Source organism: Ambystoma mexicanum, chromosome 9 (assembly GCF_040938575.1).
Source record: "Ambystoma mexicanum isolate Mex_15411 chromosome 9, UKY_AmexF1_1, whole genome shotgun sequence".
Taxonomy (NCBI): domain Eukaryota; kingdom Metazoa; phylum Chordata; class Amphibia; order Caudata; family Ambystomatidae; genus Ambystoma; species Ambystoma mexicanum.
In genome coordinates, this window is record NC_090931.1 from 1,277,704,659 (window position 1) to 1,277,726,343 (window position 21,685).

A 21,685-nucleotide genomic window follows, 5' to 3' on the forward strand; every position below is an offset into this window, starting at 1 on the left:
TTCCGGAGTGCTGGTGTCTAGTTTAATGCTGAGTCTGTGTTGATCGTCCCACCCGAGCACGGCTGGACCTTTGGGTGAGAAGTACACCTTGGTGGTGGTAGACCTCCCTTTGAATTCAATTTGGGCTCTGATGTAACCCAGAAGGTCGACAGTTGCACCTCCAAAGACCATCAGCTTTTGCCTGGTTGTTCTAATGTCTACTTTTGCTTGTCCCATCATCTCCTTGTATGTGTCGATTGGAAGGATAGTGAGGTCTGACCCTGTGTCTGCCATGATGCGTGTTTCCATGCCGTCCACTTTAATGGTGCAGTGGGGCTTCTCTCTCCTGGCATGGAGGGTGTTGACCCTGATGACCATGGGTCTGTCCTGTAGCTCGTCCTCGGCGCTTGAGGCACGGTCGCCATCGATGCGGGAACCGGTTTTTTCCCGCCACGTACAAGCCGGGCCCACGTGACCAATGCGTCCGCACTTGGAGCACTCCTTGTTTCTGGCGGGGCAGTCACGGTCATTCGCCATGTGTTTGGTGCTGGCACATCTGTAGCATTTCGGCACATCCCTCTGCCTGGGTCCTTTGTCTCTGGGGCTGTCATGGGACTGCTTGTCTCTGCGCCCTCTCCATTGTAGTGCCGTAAGCTCGTGTACAGGTAGATTACTTCCCGCCTCTTTGCGCCTGCTGGAGGTTTCTTCCTCGGCCCTGGCGATTTGGATGGCCTTGTCGAGTGTCACTTCTTTTTCTTGTATGAACTTGTCCTGCACTTTCCTGGAATTTGTGTGAACGACCAGCATGTCGCAGATGACTTGTTCCGCGTTATCGCTGAAGGCGCATAAGGATGCCAGCTCCCTCATCCTGGTGATGTAGTTGTCCACGGGTTCGCTCCCTTCTTGCTTACGGGTGTAGAATCTCAGCTTGTGTAGCACCACGTTCTCTTTATTTGTGAACCGCTTTACGATGCAACAGGTTGCCTCTTTGTAGACGTTCTTGTCGTCGTCGTCCACTGGTATAGCCGTTAAACTGGCAAAAATGCGCTGTCCCTCGACGCCCATTGCGTTCAGCAGCATAGCCTTCTTCCTGGCGGGGGCATATCCTGTGCCGCCTACGGCCTCAAGATACATGGAGAACAGAGGCTCCCATTGCATCCACGGGATTGCTGGGGTCCCCCGTGAGGGGAGGAACGCAGGGGGCGGTGTGGCGACTTGCATGATGGGTCCGTGAGTACTCTGATATCCACGTCGCCAGTTATGTTGTGGCCTCTAAGGACGACAGGAGGCTTGGACAGTTCTAACTGACTTTATTATATATAACAGAACAGGTGAGCTCAATGGTCCATATGCTGGTCAGGAGCAGGTACTCACAATGTCAGGCTGTGCCTCCCAGTTACTTCACTGGAGGCAGGGTGTGCAGTGGTACTGCACGCTGTAGACTTCCAGGGCCCCCATGAGGCCTCCTGTGGCATTGGATTTATGCCCTGGAAGTTTGGTGTGCAAGCTGTCAGGGCCCCGGGTAGTAGGCTCACTACCAGGAACAGCGCTTGTCAGGCCTGCTGTCTGACGCTCTGCCAGCCTGCTACTCGCGGCAATGTTCTTTTCGCGGGGCGCGGGTCCGCGAGATCACGTCGGAACGAGATCTCGTGAGACCTCGCTCGCGCGATCACATGATGTCCCCACAGCCCCTATCAATAAACTACAGAAGACATGCACTTGAAAGAAGCCACGTCCATTGCCTGGCTAAGGCTTCTTCTTAAACCGTGATGCTCTGCGGTAAAGCCTGAAAATGAAAAGAAAAGTCCCACGTGGCTTTGACATCAAGGAGGCCACTCTGACTGCAAATGCAATCGTAAAGGTGAGCTGGCAACAGGGAGCACTTGAAAATGTTCTTTTATTGGATGTTTCCTAGGACCAAATGTATGAAAAATAATGTAGACCGTGCTGGTTACCTCGCAGTCTAATATTTTCGGTGAGTCTTGTGTATAAATTGACTCTCAAGCTCAGTGCGTTTGTTTCCAGTGAGAAATATATTGGTAAGAACCCAAAATATCTAACACATCTAAATATCTAATTCTCATTCATGCAATCTTCTAATTCACTTTTGCTTGCTTTTTTCCTTCCATCTTCTCTTTCTCCCCGCCCTCAATGCTCTCTAAACAATCATGTTTTGGTTATTCATCCACAACATATGTGAACAATGTGACCAACTGCTGGACTGTATTAAAACCCCATATGTGTTTATTATTGAATATATGTAATATGCAATGCTATCACTGTCACTCACTAACCCACTTTTGCTCAACACACTTCGCCTTCAAAAACCAATGTGATGTACAGCAAGCTACTGTGAAATGTGTGTTAAGTAAAATAAAACATCAGCCTTGATAAGGACCCCTCGGGGTCGAAACACGTGTCGGCTGACCACCAATGGACCATGTGTCCACACTAAAATACATTTCTCACTGGAAAAAAAACGCACTGAGCGTGAGTCCATTTATTCATAAGACTCACTGAAAATATTAGACTGTGAGGTAACCAGGACTGTCTACATTTACCCTACTAGAGGTGTGGGTTCACCTCTTCCCACCTGTGAGCTTGCACAAGAAGATTCAGATCGTGAAGCTAAATAAGTGAGCTCAGCACAGGAGTGTTCATTTCTAGAGCTCAACTCTCTCTCTCTACCATGAAAAATAATGAGACTCACCCCGTCGTCGCTTGAAGTATCATTCAAGTCATAGCCACACGCGATGTGAACCTGCGGAAATGTCTCCGACCAGCCGTCACTGGTGCAGTTCCTGTAAACACGTTCTAGAGGAGTACACAAACACAGACATGAGCATCAGCAAATGGCTCAGTTTGGCATAGAAATTTTCAAAAGTGATTGAATTAGCACAGGTTTTTGGCTTACGAGCAGTCACCAGGGACGTCAACTCACTAAAATGCCAGGGCAGCGGACGTGACATCACTCACTCGATAACATCAGAGGATGTGACATCACACAACCTTTCACCCTGGTGACATCACAGGAAGTAGCATTACAGATACAAAAATACAATAGATTCGCACATCAATAAACAGCTAAGCATACATTTAAAGAGTGATTTACTAATCCAGAGGTACACACAGTAGAAGCAGCTTAGACCAGCTGCCCTGCCTTTATCTGTCAGTACAACCTTTTGCCTGTTACTGCCACTTTATGGCTGTTATAGCCTGACAGAACAGGTATAATCATTACATGCTAAATAGTGCCCCACATTCCAGAATGAGTGCAGTCCCGTATATGTGGGTACTGCCAATGGGTTGCAGTTATAGCGTCACATGCCATATATAGCCATAATAGGCAAAGGACAGTCTCACTTGTCCATGTGATGCCATCATATGCCAAGTGCAGCCTTAATGACCCAGAAATGCCAGTTAATCCACATTTAAGGGAAAGCCTCACACGTCTAGCTGCTGCTAATATTTACTAAGTACAGCCTCAAGTGTATAGTTATCATGTGTTATGTATGGCCTTGCATGTTCAAGTGCCCATATCATGACCTCTCTGCCCCTTGCACCCTTCTTGCCCCAAATCGCCTACTAAGCACCATCTGCATGCTGCCGCGCGAAGCACCTGTCAAAGTAGGACATGTTTACACTTCTTGAAGTATTGAGGGAAGCAACAGTGCATTTCCTAAACTTAAAGTACAATATTCAAGGTTACAGATCCTTTTGCATATTAAAAACCACAAGAAAGTACTTTGGAAGCTGCACTTTCCATGCAGATATAATGGTGATGCTTAGCATTCCTCTGACACCGAGTTATGTGAGCTGCCATTGTGGATTATACACTTGCACCAAAATGTGGAATTTTCTTTATGTGCGCAGTTTGGGAAATGCTCATTCACTCCCATTTTGGGATTGTAGTTTCTCTTTTTCCATTACAATTCAAAGACTACAAGTCCCAGAATGCAAATGAAAAAACAGCAATGGATATGCAATTCCGAATTTACATGTGTTATGTAGGAAGTAGTGACTTACCGAAAATATATATGAACTCAATCAAATACTGCACAGTCTGGAAATATTTTCCCCAGAACCCATTAGTGAAGTTTTAATTATGTCTGGAATCTTTTAAATGTCACATGTGAAATTTCAGTGCCATTTTCTTTTTTTAAATACATCAGGAAAACCGATACTGAGATAGCATTAACGGTAATTCGCACTAAGGTTTGTATGAAAGCTATTGTGCCTTTGAAAAGTGATGAATACATGTTGTGTGACTAGAGCTGACTGACCTCAAGCTTCCTTAAGTACTTGGGCAGGGTCACTCTAGTAACCCTTTAGTCAAAAAGCACGTAAGTGAAAGCAAAACATGTTAAAAGAAGTAAACCAAGCCGCGCACACATACCTTAACAGTGCGCAGAGACTTCCAACCAATCCACAAAGTAACCAAGGCTCATGAGTCGTGCTTTGCCTTCTTTCCTTCACACTACTCTTGCACCCTCTATCTGAACTACGGGTTACAAAAACAGAGCCAGGGGTACCAAAGATGGAGCCAGGGGTTACAGCTGCGCCCCCTGTTAACCCTCAAATAACATCCAGGGCAGTCACGCTTAAAAAAAAAAAAAAACCTCACCAGTAACACATAGGTGCAAAAGAGGAACAGACAACAGCCAAGCATCAGTTTAAAAAGAAAGACTTATGTTCCCACAATTCCTAAGAGGAAAAAATAACTTTTCTATAGTTCAAGAGCATTGGCCCCTAAAACCTTTAGTGACCTTCTTCTTAGTGTCGCTCGGTGGAAATTATGCAGACATATACCAAATTATAAAATAACAGGAATCCTCAGGAAATTGCAAACAATGGTTTCAGTTCTTGCTGACAAGGATGCTAAAATCTTTAAGGGGGTAATTCATGGGAATCAGCGCACAAGTGGCGCACGCGGCTGGCGCGCAGTGTGTGTGTGCGGCTGTCTCCACCCACTGCGTGCGCCAAAACCCATTTCAGCTCACAGCGTATTCATGGATTTTAACATCCATAACCAGCCGTGGCGCAGAGTGGCGCAGCGACCCTGCAGCAGGACCAGTTATGCCCCGAAACCCGCCCTGTGTGCCATGAACAGCGCACAAATCCAGTACATGGCGCAAAAATCAGTGGACCAGCATACAGCCCCCCAACCACGTAAATGCGTGTAAAACTCCCCGTGCACCCCTCAGAATACACGTACCCCTCTCGCGCAAGCGAAATCGCGTGTAAAACTTCCCACGCACACCTCAGAATACACATGCCCCTCTCGCGCTAGCGAAATCGCGTGTAAAGATCCCTGCGCACCCCTCAGAATACACGTACCCCTCACGCGCTAGCGAAATCGCATGTAAAACTCCCCACGCACCCGTCACAATACACGCATGCAGCCCATCCACCCTCCCCATGCCCCACAGGCAGCCCATCCCCCCAGTGCATGCCCCACAGGCAGCCCATCATCCCAGTGCATGCCCCACAGGCAGCCCACACAACTGGGGGGACTTTTCCCAGGCGATTTTGGTAGCGCGAGAGGGGTACGTGTATTCTGAGGGGTGTACGGGGAGTTTCACACGTGAAAGGCCCTGTGCGAGCGGGGTACATGTATTTGTGGGGTACGTGGGGAGTTTCACACGCGATAGGCCCTGTGCGAGTGGGGTATGTGTATTTGTGGGGTACCTGGGGAGTTGCACATGTGATAGGCCCTCTGTGAGTGGGGTACGTGTATTTGTGGGGTACGTGGGGAGTTTCACACGTGATAGGCCCTCTGCGAGCGGGGTATGTGTATTTGTGGGGTACGTGGGGAGTTGCACACGCGATAGGCCCTGTGCGAGCGGGGTACGTGTATTTGTGGGGTACGCGGGGAGTTTCACATGCGATAGGCACTGTGTGAGCGGGGTACGTGTATTTGTACGGTATGCAGGGAGTTTCACACGCGATAGGCCCTGTGTGAGCGGGGTACGTGTGTTTGTGGGTTACGAGGGGAGTTGCACACACAATAGGCCCTGTGCGTGCGGGGTACGTGTATTTGTGGGGTACGCAGGGAGTTTCACACGTGATAGGCCCTGTGCGAGCGGGATATGTGTATTTGTGGGGTACACAGGGAGTTTCACACGTGATAGCCCCTGTGCGAGCGGGGTACGTGCATTTGTGGGGTACGCGGTGAGTTTCACACGCGATAGGACCTGTGCGAGCGGGGTATGTGTATTTATGGGGTATGCAGGGAGTTGCACACACAATAGGCCCTGTACAAGCGGGATATGTGCATTTGTGGGGTACGCGGGTAGTTTCACACGCGATAGGCCCTGTGCGAGCGGGGTATGTGTATTTGTGGGGTACGCGGGGAGTTTCACATGCGATAGGCCCTGTGCGAGCCGGGTATGTGTATTTGTGGGGTACGCGGGGAGTTTCACACGCGATAGGCCCTGTGCGAGCGGGGTACATGTATTTGTGGGTACGCGGGGAGTTGCACACACAATAGGCCCTGTGCGAGCGGGGTATGTGTATTTGTGGGGTACGCAGGGAGTTTCACACACGATAGGCCCTGTGCGAGCAGGGTACGTGTATTTCGGGGGTGCGCGGGGTGTTTCACATGCGATTTGGCATCATAGGCTCTCCCGGGTTTGCGGTTACCCCCCTCCCCATCCCCTGCAGGCAGCCCACACCACAGGGGACTACCCTAGAACCCTCACCATGCCCTGCAATCAGCCCACATGGCACCATGCACTTGTGAGCGCACTTGTGAGCCCCGACTCATGTCCCCCACCCATCCACCCACCCCCAGTGACGGGCACCTGCCAGCAGGCCCTGACTCATGTCCCCCTGCACCCCCACCCACCCAGCATTGACGGGTACCTGCCAGCAGGCCCGACTCATGTCCTCCTGCACCCCCACCCACCCAGCATTGACGGGCACCTGCCAGCAGGCTCCGACTCATGTCCCCCTGCACCCCCACCCACCCAGCATTGACAGGCACCTGCCAGCAGGCCCTGACTCATGTCCCCCCAACATGTCATCACGATCCACACTGATGGCCCTTATGGCCACCCAAATCCCACTCCACGCCACCCCAGTCCAAATACCCAACCAAGTATTCCATCCACCCCACATTGAAATCCCCATGTCATGATAGATCCCAAATGGCAAGTATGCACTTCAATACATGTCCATCACACACACACACAATGGGTGCAAGTGAATGAGAAAACCCACATCGTGACATGCATGAAACCAATGAGAGAATACCACACAAATGAAGCATGAAACCAAAATGTATTAAATACAAAAGTAAGGGAATGAAAGAAAATCACACAATAATAGAAATAATAAACAAAAGGCTGCATGTCCAAAATGAATGAAAAATATATGAATGCAGAATCCAAATAAATCCAAAAGAAAAAGGCTCCAAAGCGTTCGTCCATCAAACCAAATCCAAAGGTAAACAAAAAAGAAAACCATTGCTCCATTGGTAAAAAAAAAATCAATCATGTCAAATCCAGTCCAGAACTATGTACAATGTAAAAATCCAGGGTCCATGAGCCCAACAATCCAAAGGAAACCTACAAAATACCCTACCTAGCTAATAACTATATACAAAAAGGTGGGGCATAATCCATGCGCCCCAAATGAAAGAAAAATAGAAAGGAAACGTAACGCTAATTAACTATATACAATGGCAGCGGGTAAGTCCTATGGCTCACTTGTTGATTTCCCAGGCCAGGGCATCATCGAACTCCTATTCAATGTCCTGGAGGCAGGCCTGTTCCCTGGCCCTGAGGTCTTGTAGGGATAATGCCATGTCCAGCTTCAACTCCCTGCGAATTTCCTTGAGGCACTCAGCCCGCCTCAGCGCCCTGCGCATGGAGTTCTCCGCCCTGACCATAGTGAGCCGTGCCTCTTCCACCCACCGCCGCTTCACATCTATTTGCTGGCCCAACCGCTGCCACATGGAAGACACTCCCAATCCAGGGTCCTCCTGCCGTCCGCCCGATGCTTGCCCCTCTGATGTTGATGGCCTGAGCCATCATCGCTCCCACCTTGAGCCTGCTGCTGCCGTGCATTTTCCCTGCCTCTTGATGCCTGCACATCCTCCTCCTGCTGGGGTCCAGTTGTTGGGGTGGCCACCCCTGCTGGACCTCCGACTCCCAACTGTGGCAGGGATGTGTCCTCCACCAGCCTGGCCGCTGGGTCAGAGGCCGCTCCACAGGGTACCCAGGTGATACTTGGGCCGGAAGATGGCACGGAGGACGACTAGCGCATAGGGGGTTCAGGTGAGGAGGGGGTCGGTACAAGGTCCAGCAGTAGGTCGACGCGGTCAATGAAGCATCCCAAATAATGCGCACGAAAACCCTGCACGTCATCCCGGATGCCACGTTGACGCAACGCCACCCCAGCGAGGACAGGCTCAACATGGTCCCGGATTGCCACGTCCGCAGGAGGGGAAGGCCAGTTGTTGTTTGCGCATCCCCTCCCTGAGAACAGGTCTGGACGAAGGCATCCCTGCTGGTGCAGGATGATGCAGTCACAGGATCGGGGACAGGATTACACACAGGCACCTCTGCGGCGGCCTGTGCTGCCTCCTGTCCCTGCCCTTGGACTGCACCACTAGCACCAGTGGAATCCCCCCTCCAGACCCCGTGTGTGGCCCTTCTATGACCTCCTCCTCAATCAAACCCCCCACCAACCTGGATGACTCCGTGCCATCTTCCTCCATAGGTCCCTGTGGGGTCTCAGCTGCCACTTCTGCTGCCGAGGAGTCCACCTCTGACCTCTGCCTCTTGGACCTACCCTCGTCATGGACGCGGCACCAGACTCCTCACTCCCCGACGAGATGACAACCCGGGAGGGGAGCTGAGCCTTGCCTCTCCGGCTGGCAGTGCGATCCCTGCTGCTGTGCTCCACAGCACCGTCTCCACCCTCTTCATCAGTTGACGCTGCAGACAGGGAGAGACAGAACACAGGCATCAGGACACTGTACAATGGTCTGATACACACATGACAGTTGCACATGAGTGGCAGTGTAAAACTCACACATGGCATCACACTCCCCAACACACATATCATTTGAACTCACACACATGCGCAAATCAACAGGAATGTTGCAGCAGGCAGCACCATCCATCCATACACATACAACAGCGTGAGCATCCAAAGGTTAGCCTGACGTCACATGCAACACGGGGAGTGCAGAACACATGCACACACGCCACCAGACATACATGCATCTGTACATCTCCACCACCTGTCGCAGTGATATCATCGCCATTCATGTCACATCTGCCAATCAGCCACCTACATGTCAGTGTCACATGCATCCATGGTGTATCACAGTGGCACACTTGTCAAATACACACACATGCACATGTATATTGTGCATATACATGAAGGTGGAACCAGCATCCATGTGTCACACCACAACCATGCCACAGTACATACACAGAAATTTAAACATGTGTGTAACCACGCATGCATTTGGCCACCATGCATTTGAACACATACACCATTGATGTGCCTCACACATGACAGGACTCACATGCGGCAGGCTCATGTCCCTGTACATACACATCCTACCAAGACATATGTCCAGCCTGCACACTCCTGGCTCATCTCAACATTGACCAGTCCAATCAGTACGCATGTACACTTATCGCTCGACTCCGGACGGGTCTGCCTCTCAAGGACCTGGAGGTGGAGCGCTGGGCGTATACGTTCCAGGACCCTCATCTGGTTGTTGGTAAGGCGGACCCGGCACCCCTCAGCATCCACTGCCTTCAAGAGGCACAGGCCTTGCTGAGGGTCCTGGACCTGAAGTCCTCCCAGGTGCCAGATGGTGTTGTGTCGGACATGGCAACCCCCGAGGCAGGTGTGGGTGGGCAACTGGGTCCTGGGGCTGGGCTGTGGAGCGTTGGAATACCAGTCGGGAGTCTTCTGTTCCAGCAGGGGTGGTCACAGCAACTGGACCCCTGCAGATGGCTGACGTGCAGGCACCAAATAGCAGGGCATGTGGCCAGCAGGTGGGAGTGTTCTCGGGGCTCTGGGGGCAGGAAATTGGCCTTCTGGGCAGGAGCGTGATCTTCCATGTGTTGTCGCGTGGCCAACTTGATACGGAGTGATTTGGCACATGAAAAAAATGCACGTCAGCGTATAATTCGAGGAAAGGGCCTTAGCGCATAAGCGCGTATGTGACGTGATAGGTGCGGGCATTTCCCTCAGCACGGGTGCATCGCACGTGCCAAAAAACACGTACGCGTGTGAATGCATGTAATCCGAGGAAAGGGCCTAAGCGCGTAAGAGAAGTGATGCGCACGGGTGTTTCCCTCAGCACGGGTTAAAGGTGAGTGGGGCCAGCAGTTCGCTGTATGTGCCTTTCGTGGAGACCAACGTGTGTGTTGCTACTTCGTGTTTTTCCGTGCGCCATCTCAACTCCTCAGCTGATCAAGGACGTATCTCTTCTTTTGGCGGGGGTATTGGCTATGCGTGTTTTTCATTATCACGCTAGTCTGACGGTGAGTCACGCACGCTATTTTTCCCACTGCAGGTGCCCCTGTGTATCGCATACCCATTTTCAAGGTCATAGTAGCCTGCGTGTCCCACGCGTACATGTTTTTCCTGTCCCTGGGTGCCACTGCGTACTGCGGGAGGTTAATTCCACACACGTGGGCTACCGGGGGTTGCGCGTGCACCATTTTACTGCAGCTTTGGGGTGCTTGAGTGTTGCGTGACCCGTCACTTCATCACTGGGGTCACATACAGCCTTGCAGGTACAGGGGTGCTGTTAACATCTTGTATCCCACCCCCTTCAACCCAAATGCCCAGGACAATTGTCATGTACACCTCCCATTGGCACTACTACATCTGTGCCGGCACTACTACATCTGTGCCATGGCTGGGAGGCCACGAAAGGTGAGGGGCCCCTCATCTGGGCGTACTCCACATGGCGGGTGTGGTCAGGGATGTGGCCGGGGTGACCAGGGAGTAAGGGGACTCCAGGGTGTCCAGGGTGGCTGCAGAGGGGGAAGAGGCAGGGGTGCACCACTTCGGCACAATGTTGTGCCACATGTTGGTGCAGTCATGCCACCACCCCCTGCGGCTCCGGGAGATGCAGTTCTTGCATCTGGCACTGACGCCCATGTGACCCGCAGTCTGTTTCATCGACTGCCACGGGCCCAAGGGGAGTGGTAGCTGCAGGTACAGCTGTGGACACCACCACCCAGGCTCAGGGTCTGCCAGCGCAGGCTGCGTTGGCACCTGAAGAGTCCCAGGACGATTTCCAGGAGGTCAGGAGGCACACCGTAGGTGCACACAGGGCTGCCCTGACCGAGGCACGTGTCCCTGGGGCAGTAATGTCATCTGCTGCCCCGACCAGCCGGGTGTTGGCAAGTGCATGGGCAGATGCAGCCGACACCACCCCGGTTGTGATTCTACCATCCACGACAGTCCCAGTCAATGACCCTGGCACAGCGGATGTTGCTGCGCAGGATCCATTCCAGGGCACCCAGCAGCCACTGGCGCAAGTCGGGGCTTCCGTCCTTGTTCCACCTGCCACTCCCTCGGATCATTCCACCAGCACCACAGCCCATACTGATCAGGGCGGCATTTGCCAGCCAGGGTCCGGACCAGTGTCCAAGAGGAGGAAGGTTGCACCTGCAGTTGAGGCTGGGACCCCAGACACAGCTCCAGCCTCCGGTATGTCGAGGAAGAAGCCTTTCTGCATGCAGGAACTGGACTTCCTTGTGGACTACGTGTGGGACCACAACCGTGATATGCTAGTGGGGCCAAATTGTCAAACTACAGCTGCCCATCGTATGTCCCACTGGAAGCAAGTTGCGGATCGTGTGAGTGCATTCGGCCATGAGGTGCGCACAGCCCAAGAGTGCAAAAAGCGTTGGGATGACCTCAAACGCTGTACTAAGGTGAAGCGTGCCTCTAATTACTGCATGACTCTGGTGACTGGCAGTGGGCCACCACCTGAAGAGGAAGACCTCACTCCGCACGAGTCAGTCGTTGCGGGGTTCATACCGACAGGATTGGTCGAAGGAGTGGGAGAGATGCTGGACTTTGATGCCACGTCCAGTGAGTGTTGTTGCGTGTTTGTCGAGTCCATGTGTGGTTTGCTTGTGTGATGTGTTGTGCTTGACTGGATGATCATCGTAGTTTGTGTCCAGGATGAACTGCATTTCATGCCATTTGACCATCCATTCCATGCCCACTCTGGCTCAGTCCTGCATCACACACATGTTTACGGTGTCACATTCTGTGTGGGGCACAGGCCACCCCCTGTTTCAGGCCCACTGACTCTGTTCAACTGGTGTTGTGGCTTCTGCACACATGGGTGTACTACTGAGGGTTCATCATGTCTCCTGCTTACTGTCCCATTATCATCTGCTGTGTTGTCAGTTGAGTCAGATGATGCAATTGACGCTAGTCAACACTGTCTGCCAATACACAGGTCTCTGGTCACCCTTTTGTTGCCATGCAATGCCTTCCTGCATTTTCACTTAGAGGGGGGGTTTGCTTGTAGCCATGCAACCCATTACATGCACATTGCACGCACATTGCACGTGATGCCAGAACTTGCCCTTGCACTGCCTTCACGTTTATTGATGGACATCATAATGTACTTGTTCATGTAGATAGTGGGTAACATACACATGTTCTGCACTGCATCAACGCACTTCTGAGCCGTGTCACACCATTCTACATGCCTACTCACTGATGCAATGTCAAAGTGACCTGGCATGTATGGTCAGTTTTTCATCCCTTCTCTGTCATGAATGCGACGGGCACAGGTGCATCCTGGGACACATGTACTCAGTATTGGAACTCCATAGTGGTTGTTTCGATTAGTTGATTGGTCAATCTGCGGGTTATACCAACTGGCACAGGGCGCTGATTGATTGTAGCCTGCCAATCGGGTTGTAATGACTGTGCAGCTTCCTTCACGTGTGTATGTGTGTACTTCCACATACATCAAAGCAAGCAGCGTTGTAGCTGCTTGCTTTGGTGTATTGGATGCTGGTCATGTTGACAATACAGGTGTATGGGGAAATGGGTGTTTTTGGACATTTTCACATGTGCATATGCAAGCAGCTTAAACGTTGTGTAGTGCAACATTCCGATGACAATTCCGCTTCATGTGTTGGCTGTCTATGTGATGTCTATGTGTGTGCTATGTTATTAACAAAGAGGGGTTTGCCCCTGTGATGCAGCTCTTGGTGGGGGTCTGTATAATGAAAAAACTTAAAATTTCCAAAAGTCTGCTGACAAAAATATAAGTTTTGCCCAATTTGTGAAATAAATTCAGTCTAATTTCTAATTTGAGTATCGTTAGATATCTCTGATCTATTAGTACCTTTGTAATTAAAAAGAACAGTCAGCCGAAACAAAAACAGTGTGAAGAAGAAATATTTAGAATGTTTTTTATTTTATAATAATTAAGCATATAATACGGATGCTTAACAAACAAATTGTTTGTAAAAATCAGGAAAGAAAGCAAGATGTGGGATACTAAAATCCAGAAAAAATAAACAACTTATTATATTAAACAAAAACCATTATGTTTTCAAATATTCAAACAATAGAGCAGAAATACAATTTACAATTTGTGTAGTTGTTACATGCAGGCTGAATAATCAGAAATTCAAATTTACCTGAATATCCAAAATCTCAGTTAATGCACCAGATTGGCCTGCTAACTCAGGTTTACCAAATTGTTCACACAATTAATAACAATTAGTAACAAAGGTTTGCCTAAAACAGGTTTGCCCAATTAGTAACAAAGGTTTGCCTAAAACAGGTGTGTGTTATGTGCTTCTAACATGTGTTCTAATGTTTCTTTTTCTCCCCTTTGCAGATGATGACGCAAGGGAGCCAGAGGATGGTGTTGTCATGCCAGACACAGGGTTGTATCACACCAGCAACCCAGCACAAGTGGGGGTCATGGGTTGGAAGGCCAGAAGAACCCACTTGTGTTACAGACCATCTTGTCTACGGCTGGCAATGAGTCTAGCCCAGATGATCACTCTGATGACAACGTCGAGTTGGATGTGCATCGGGTACATTCGTCAGAGTTGAGTGATTCTGATGTGGATGCTCCTCTGTCCGTGACACCTGCACTGAGGGGCCAGATGGTGGTGGGGCCTCTGCCTGTGGTGGATCAGGACGCAGGGTCACCCTCCACACCAGTTGCTGATGTGCCTGGGGCATCACGTCGACGGAGGAATGTAGTCCTGCAGCTGCGGGCGGTGCCAACTCAACAAGGACGTCGCCTCCTTGGGCACCGCATGCCCCGCAGGAGTCAAGCCCAGCAACGCGGTGGCCGCGCGCCACTGGGGTATACTGCGTGGGAGCAAGCCATGGTTGCCAATTCAGAACACCAGGGGGCAGCAATTAATAACATCGCTGTCTCAACATCATCGCATGTGGGTGTTGAGGTGCACCCTGTACCTCCCCCCTCCTGCGTGCCTCCCCCCGTATGTGGCCATTTTTTATTTTTCTTGTTAGTTTAGTTAGTTAATATTGTTTTTGATAGTTAATTTAATTAGGTAATGTAGGTTTTTTATAGTTAGTTTAATTAGTTAATATAGTTTAAAATTGCTTGTCTATTGTGCATTCATGTGACGGTGTGGTGCTTTGTGGCTTTCGAAAGCAACCACTGTCTGTTCCAGCTGGGCCCTTCAAGCTTGTCTCGTGTATGTGTTTGCAGCTTGGGGTCCTGACTCACATAGGCCACTCCTGCTTCCCTTATCCATGGGATCGCAAGGATGGTTGGGTGTAACAAACATTTACACAAGGGCTTTGGACTTTCGTCATATCTGTGGCCTGCCCGTTGCTCTACTACTTGTGTTAACACCCCTAGTGGGGATTGAGTGGGTTATATCCAGGGCATGTCTGTAATCTATTTGGGTGAGTACATGATTGATGTGTCCATTAATTGATGTGGATTGTGATGTATGTTATTTTCTTGCATGTATATGTGCTTGATGCACTTCATGCTGTAGACAGTAGCCTGTACCCTTTGCCTGTCAAAGTCACACTGATGGTGGGAGGAGTTCTGATGTAGGTCTGTAACATGGCCCAGTGACTACCAGCATGAAGACACACACACAGGGAACTTTCCAGCATTATTATTTTTGTATGCCCTTTCTGCAGGAAAATGAGCCTCCAGACTACCTTTGCCAGCAGACACAGGGCCAAGTACTACAGAAACCTGGCCACGTTCGGTGGTGCAGACGTGCGTATGTGTGCCCAAGCAGAAGCACAGGGCTTGTGCTCAGATGTCCAACAGAAGCAGATGTGTTTCCAGGGGCTCCAAACAAGGTGAGCTGCACAAGGGGCCACACCGCAGCCAACCTTCCACCAGGCCACTTGCACATGCATGCTAAGTAGCACCAGTGCTGGGGAGCTTGGCCAGATATTGTTGTAGAAGCGCACAGTACAGCTAAGATGCGTTGAGGGGCAAATGCAAAGTAGCTTTACAAGTTGTCAGGGGCACACGCAGGGGCCGTCGCACATATCCTCCAGTCCCCCCTGCTCCATTGAAGCTGAGTTATTAGCGCAGTAGTGTTCTGAGCCAGAAACTTATACAGCGCACAGGGACATCCAGCGAGGCACAGACTTGTGTGCAGTGCATATCATTTGCATGTGCAAATTGCCACTTGCACTACCTATTGAAATCCACGGCTGCCAGAACACGACGTGTACTGAAGTCGCACCTCGCTATACGCATCTAGCAGGTCACCCAGGGACCATTCTATCATGTGTGATTCTTGACGCATTGGTCTTCCATTTACCGCATGCCCACGTGCGCCTGCCTTACTGCATTGACAGTGCATGAACCATCACAGGGGCAAGCTAACGTATACGTACATAGCAGACAAGAGTGTTTGTTTGTGGAGAAGTCACTTACTTTGGGGCATGAATGGTGTTGTGTGTGTGTTGTAAACACACATAGATTAGTAACTAACGCTCTCTTTGCAGCATTGAACTGATCCTGTTACCGGACCTGAGCGTGCGCAGGCAGGAGGCCAACACTCACCCCAGAGATAAGTCTCTCTTTGTCTTGCATTTGACTCATTTCGTACTATGTGCATGTAGAACATGGTTTCTCTGATTGAGTATGTGTTATTGTCAATAGTTGTATTTTGTATTTTGACTACTTTCCCTTGCCAATCCAACTCCCCTCTCCTGCCCCTCTTTCCAGTTATCCTGAATACCAATGCCTGTCAAACCAACGGATCCCTGATCCTCTTTCCCCGCCAGGGTTTCGGAGGCCTGTGTAAGTTTTACCTTGCAGGTGCCCAGACCACGGAGCGGGTGGTTGGTTCGTGCCACTCCTGCGCCTGGAGACTGGAGCTGTGACACTACCCATCAGTTGTTGCATCCTCATTGTATGTTGTTTCCGAAAAAAGGTACCATTCCTGTTGAACCATTGTTGAACTGTGCTACCTTGGTAGTTCTATCATTCTGCTTGTACATGTGCCAGGACTTTTTTTCCACTTCAAGTAATCTACTGGAGCCTCTTCCAGGGTATTTTTGTGCCTAGAAACGTTTTCCCTGGTTTGGGGGTTTGGCTCCTTGAAGTTCTCTGCGATTTGGTATTTTTACCAGTCAAGGAGGCCTCTGAGGGGGCTGGACCCTATTTACATGCAAGGTGGAACATGAAGACCAAGGGGTAGGGGGATCCTGTAGCCAGGTAGACTAAAAGGGAGAAGGCTACATAGCCCAGACACAGTTGTTCAGAAGATCATGGTGATGTGTAAATGAGGAAGGGCCTCTTGCTGTTGGACAGTAAGCCTGGGCTACAGTGTTTGGGCACTCTCTGACAATGTGATTGTGGGATACTATGTACATGATGTGTTCTGCTGGTCAGTGGCTGTTTTTTGTGTTGTATTTACTTTTCAGGTGTCGGGGGATTTTTGTGGTTGAACATGCGGGGGTGTACACATGGGTAATGTTCACATGTGATGTGTATAGGACGCTGAGGTTCACTTGATTTCACATGCATATATTGAGTGCATGTCCCTACTGATACACACAGTTGCACAATGCTGCACCACACGTACAACCACCCTTCCATGCCCACAGGTGCACACATATTGCCTTCTCGGGCACGCTGTGTCCCTGCAGCGCATGATCAATTACCATTTGGGGGTCCTGGACATGCGTCAGTTGGTAAAAAATGTTATTTGTCCTTTTGATGTGATGCTCAAGGTGTATCCCCAATACAATGGCTGCTCACTGTGCTGTGTGCTGAGCAGTGTGGAGCAGGAGACACACAGCACATGGGTTTGGGAGTGGCGATTTTGCCTTGCTCAATGTGCATGTGAACATGCATTCAGTGCTGTGTTCAAGCTACAACTGGTGGACGGCATTTGTGTATGACATGGCATGTGTGGGAGGTTGCTGGTCAGTCATTTCATCTGATTCCATGTCAGGCATCATTGTCTGAGGCCACTTTCCATTTATCACGTGTCACTTTGTATATTTTTGGTCATGTGTTGGCCTTTTGCTGTTGCATGCCATGTCATGCTGTGGCAGACAAGGGTGATGTGGTTTGGGAGGGTTTGGGTGACATACCAGGGATTGTCATGGCCTGTTTTGCGGGGGTGTGTGATACACACCTTGCATGTGTTCCTTTTGGTCACACGGGATTGGTTATGTTTAAGTAGCTAGGGATGCACACAATGTAGCACTTCCATGGCAACATCCTCAGGGTGGTAAGGTTGTGACAGTTGACTGTCTCTTTGTCGTCATCAATTGTCACCTGGTATGTGCCAGGCCTGTGTGCACTCCGCAGGGGTGGGAGTTTAGGTGAAAAATGTGGCCACAAGCTGGGTCCGGGCTGCCTCTCCACTTGCCCTTTCACCTCCCATGGGCAGCGCCTGTGCCTGTGGTTGGGTATGTGGGGGCAGCACCATGTCCATCGGTACGCCCTGCCGTGTTGCAACATTGTGCAGGACACATGCTGCCACAATGATCCTGCACATAAGTGGTGGTGCATATAGTAGAGCGGTCAAGGGAACAGAAGCGTGACCTGAGCACTCTGAATGTGCGCTCCACTATGGCCCTGGATGCAATATGGGTAGTGTTGTATCTTACCTGGGGTGGTGTGGTGGGGTTCCGGATTGGCGTCATCATGTGGTTGCTCAGAGGGTAGGCACTGTCCTCTGGGGAGGTGATAATGGTTGTGATTAGCTGGGTTTGTGTATTTGTCTGTGTGTGACATGCATGCATGTGCACAGCCATTTGTACTCACCTAGGAGCCATGTGTCACCATGCGTCCCAGCTTCCAGGGCCCGGCTCAGGACAGACATTCTGTATATGAAACTTTCATGGGTTGAACCAGGGTAGTTTGCATAGACAGAGGTGATGATTCCCTTTGCATCGCATACAACCTGCACGTTGATGGAATTCCAGTACATGTGGTTTCGATAGATGTTCTCAGTGGCCCTAGGTGGACGTAGGGCCACATGGGTGCAATCTATGGCACCGAGCACTTTGGGGAAGTGTGCCACCCTGTAGAAGCCCTGGACCACGGGCTGTCTTTCTGCGGGTGTTCTGGGCATGTATATGTGCCTGCGGACTGAGGGGCGCGCAGTCATGATTGCCAACACCTGGTGTAGGCAGCATGACTGTGTGGCCTGTGAGACCCCCCCCCACTATGGAACTTGTCCGCTGAAATGACTCAGCGGCCACAAAATGCAGGACATTGAGCACCTTCTCCAAGGGGCTTAATGCTTGGGAGGACAGGGTGGGAGATGTAAGGTCATCTTCCCACTCCCTGACCAGGTCTAGGATGATATGAGGTGGAAACCTATACCTGCCATAGACCTGGTCATCAGGCATCCCAAAAAGGCTGGTCCGGGGCAAACAAATGCGGGGCCTGGCTATTCTCCTCCTCCTGCGGTGTCCCCGATCAGTGCTGCGACAAATGGGGCATTCATCGTAGCTGTATATACGTGTTTGTTGTTGCGTGCACTTTTATACTGTGCGCGGGGACGCTTCCGCCTGCCTTCGTGTGGTGGACGTGTTGACGCCTGTGCGCGTCTTTTAGCATGCGCGGGTTTCCAATATTCGATTCCATGACTGTGTTGTTCGCGTGGGAGTTCCGTGTATTTCCCTGCAGTACTTCCCCAGTTACGACTTCTTTTTCACGCGTTGTTCCCCATTCCGCATGTTACACCCGTGTCCCGCCCCCTTTTTGGTGTGTGCGCCGACGTTGTGCGATTTCGCTGTGCACGTCGCGCACAGCATTCGGGATGTTGCTGTGACGTGTACGCCGTGCGCGTCACGCTCGGACTTGGCGCACATCCCGCTGTAAACACGCGCAGGCCCTTCCATGAATTGCACGCTTGCTTTTTCACGCTTGCACCGGCTTGCGCCAAGATTTTCGGCGCACATTTGTTCCATGAATCGGCCCTTTAGTCACTAATTACTGGGACTGAAGGGGAGGAGTGGTCTGCTCAAATTAATCAGATTGATTCATTAAACTGGCAGAGCTGCATTAGTATGTCCAACATTGCACCCCCACCTACCAAATATAGGGTTCATATCAGAAATCAGACTAAATGTTTAATCTTTGTAATGAACAAAGTCTTGGAGCCTTGATATCCCAAGGAAAATCTTCCCTGGCCCTTAACGGACTATCAAATGTGCTTCTTAAGAAACAACCACAATTATGCCCATAAATCTTGCAGATATAATTTATTAATATGATGAAAACTTGTATTATAGAGAGAGATCGTTTTGGTGGGGTTTGGGTGGATCCTGGTAATTATCGTTTGATATTCCTTCTAGATACGAGCAGTACAAGCTTTGCTTCAATTATACCGAGGGAACTGAACAATTTTTTTAGTTTTTCTTTTTGTAATTGGTTATTTATAACACGCGTAATACCCAGAGGTTTCTACGCACGGACCCAAGATCAAGCCTGTGTTGCTCTGCGCCATTTTGTTTCCAAGGCGAGCGTGTTGCCCCTGAGCTATCCTCCCGAACCTCCCGATTTTGGGATCTCAGTGAAAACCGATTATCTCCTGTGCAAAGAGGTTTTTTGGAAAGGCTTTTCGGCAAGTGTTAATCCAATAATACTGAAACATCTGATCAGCTGTGCACTTATGCATGGCCAGAATCCACCTTTATCAACTGCAAGGAGGCATCTGAATGGGTCGATAGAGATCACCTTTGGTGTAAGCTGCAGAGAAGAGGTTTCGATAGGGCCGTGCTTCAATTTGTTAACATTTTCTATATTCACACTAGAGTAAGAGTCCTCTTTCAACTTGAAGGCCCCTGTTCAAAACAGGTTGAAACTATAAAAGGCCTTAAACAAGTCTGCGTTCTCGCATCCCTCTTATTGAATATTCACACAGCCGATCTGAACAGTACCTTAAGCAAGGTCAATGCTTTCCTCCTTGACTTAGGACAATACCGATCCAATGGCTGCGGGGACCACACTCTAGTTGGGATGTAAGATATCGAAATGCAACACCAGGCTATTCAGTAGAGAACAGGCTTGAAATCAACATTACACAAGCAAAGTCATGGCTTTTAGCTCGGAATATTTTTCTTTTTAAATTTAACCTTGAGAAGTTAGGTAAGAAACCTGTGGAAGTGATTCAATAATATTTGTACCTAACCAGCCTCTTGTGTGATCGACAAAGGCTGTTATTTCTCATACTAAGCGCGTGGATAAGATCCTGCCAGCTATTGCTGCATGAAAAGGACTCCGTTTGAAATTTGGGGGCGTCTCCTTAAGATCTGCCATTTTAGATTTTAACCAAACTATTGTCCCATTGGCACTTTCTGACTTTGAAACTGAATCCCACAATGGACTGAAATAATGCAGTCTCGCTATTGGCAACGTGTATTATGTCTTTCTCAGTGCTGCCCATGACCATGAGAAGATTAGAACGTGGGTTGGTTTCAATGGAGACCACCCTAGAGGGTCCTAGATGTTACGTCAGTGATGCATGTGCGCATGTGCTAGCCTCGTTGTGGCCGCGCATGCGCGTAACGAATAAAGACGCCCTGCGAGGCAGTTGCCGCCGGGACCCTGGAACGATCAGATGTGTGTGTCCGAGTCTCATTGTGTGCGTATGCTTTGATGCTAGTACAGGGCGGCCCGAGGCACGGGAAGTCCCATCACACTGGCGACGAGGCGGGACACGAGGAGAGAAACGCCCGGCACGTACAAACATGTCGTTATGGGTATTTCATCTCACGTGCGCCACAATCCTCACACGAGTGACGGTGGCCATTTTGTTTATGGTGTTTAAGGCGGTTGCGGCCCGCGAGGGTGCTTGTGCGCTGTCTAAACACTGAGGTAGACAATCCCTCAATTTTTGGACGTTCTGCAGTCTCCCTACGTCGGACGCGGATATAGCCAAGTTTGCGGCCTCTAACACGGTCTGAGGTGCCTGTGCGACCTGTGAACATGACAGAGAGCGACGGAGAGGCCTCTGGAACAGTGAGGGTGGTGAGAAGGCAGCATGGCTCATTACATCCAATGCAAGAATTTGACACCTCTGGTCCCCCCTCGAAACTAGGCCCGAGATGGCCCCTCTGGATAAAAAAACTTGACATGTTTTTTCGCTGCCACCGGAGAAACAGATGATGATGCCAAAGTGGCGACGCTGTTGTACTCGGCGGGCACAGAGGTACTGCGCATTTATGAGTCTCTCACCTTACCGGTGGTAAACTA

The 21,685-nt window shown here is 50.1% G+C and overlaps 1 protein-coding gene across 1 annotated transcript in view; it reads right to left on the reverse strand.

The window, feature by feature from the left end:
• The window catches only part of SCTR (secretin receptor), a 590,525-nt gene that overhangs the window by 231,751 nt on the left and 337,089 nt on the right, over nt 1–21,685 (reverse strand). The window contains exon 4 of the mRNA XM_069616610.1: nt 2,690–2,793. Within this exon, the coding sequence (XP_069472711.1) occupies nt 2,690–2,793 (104 nt within the window). The remainder of the gene's footprint in view (nt 1–2,689; nt 2,794–21,685) is intronic.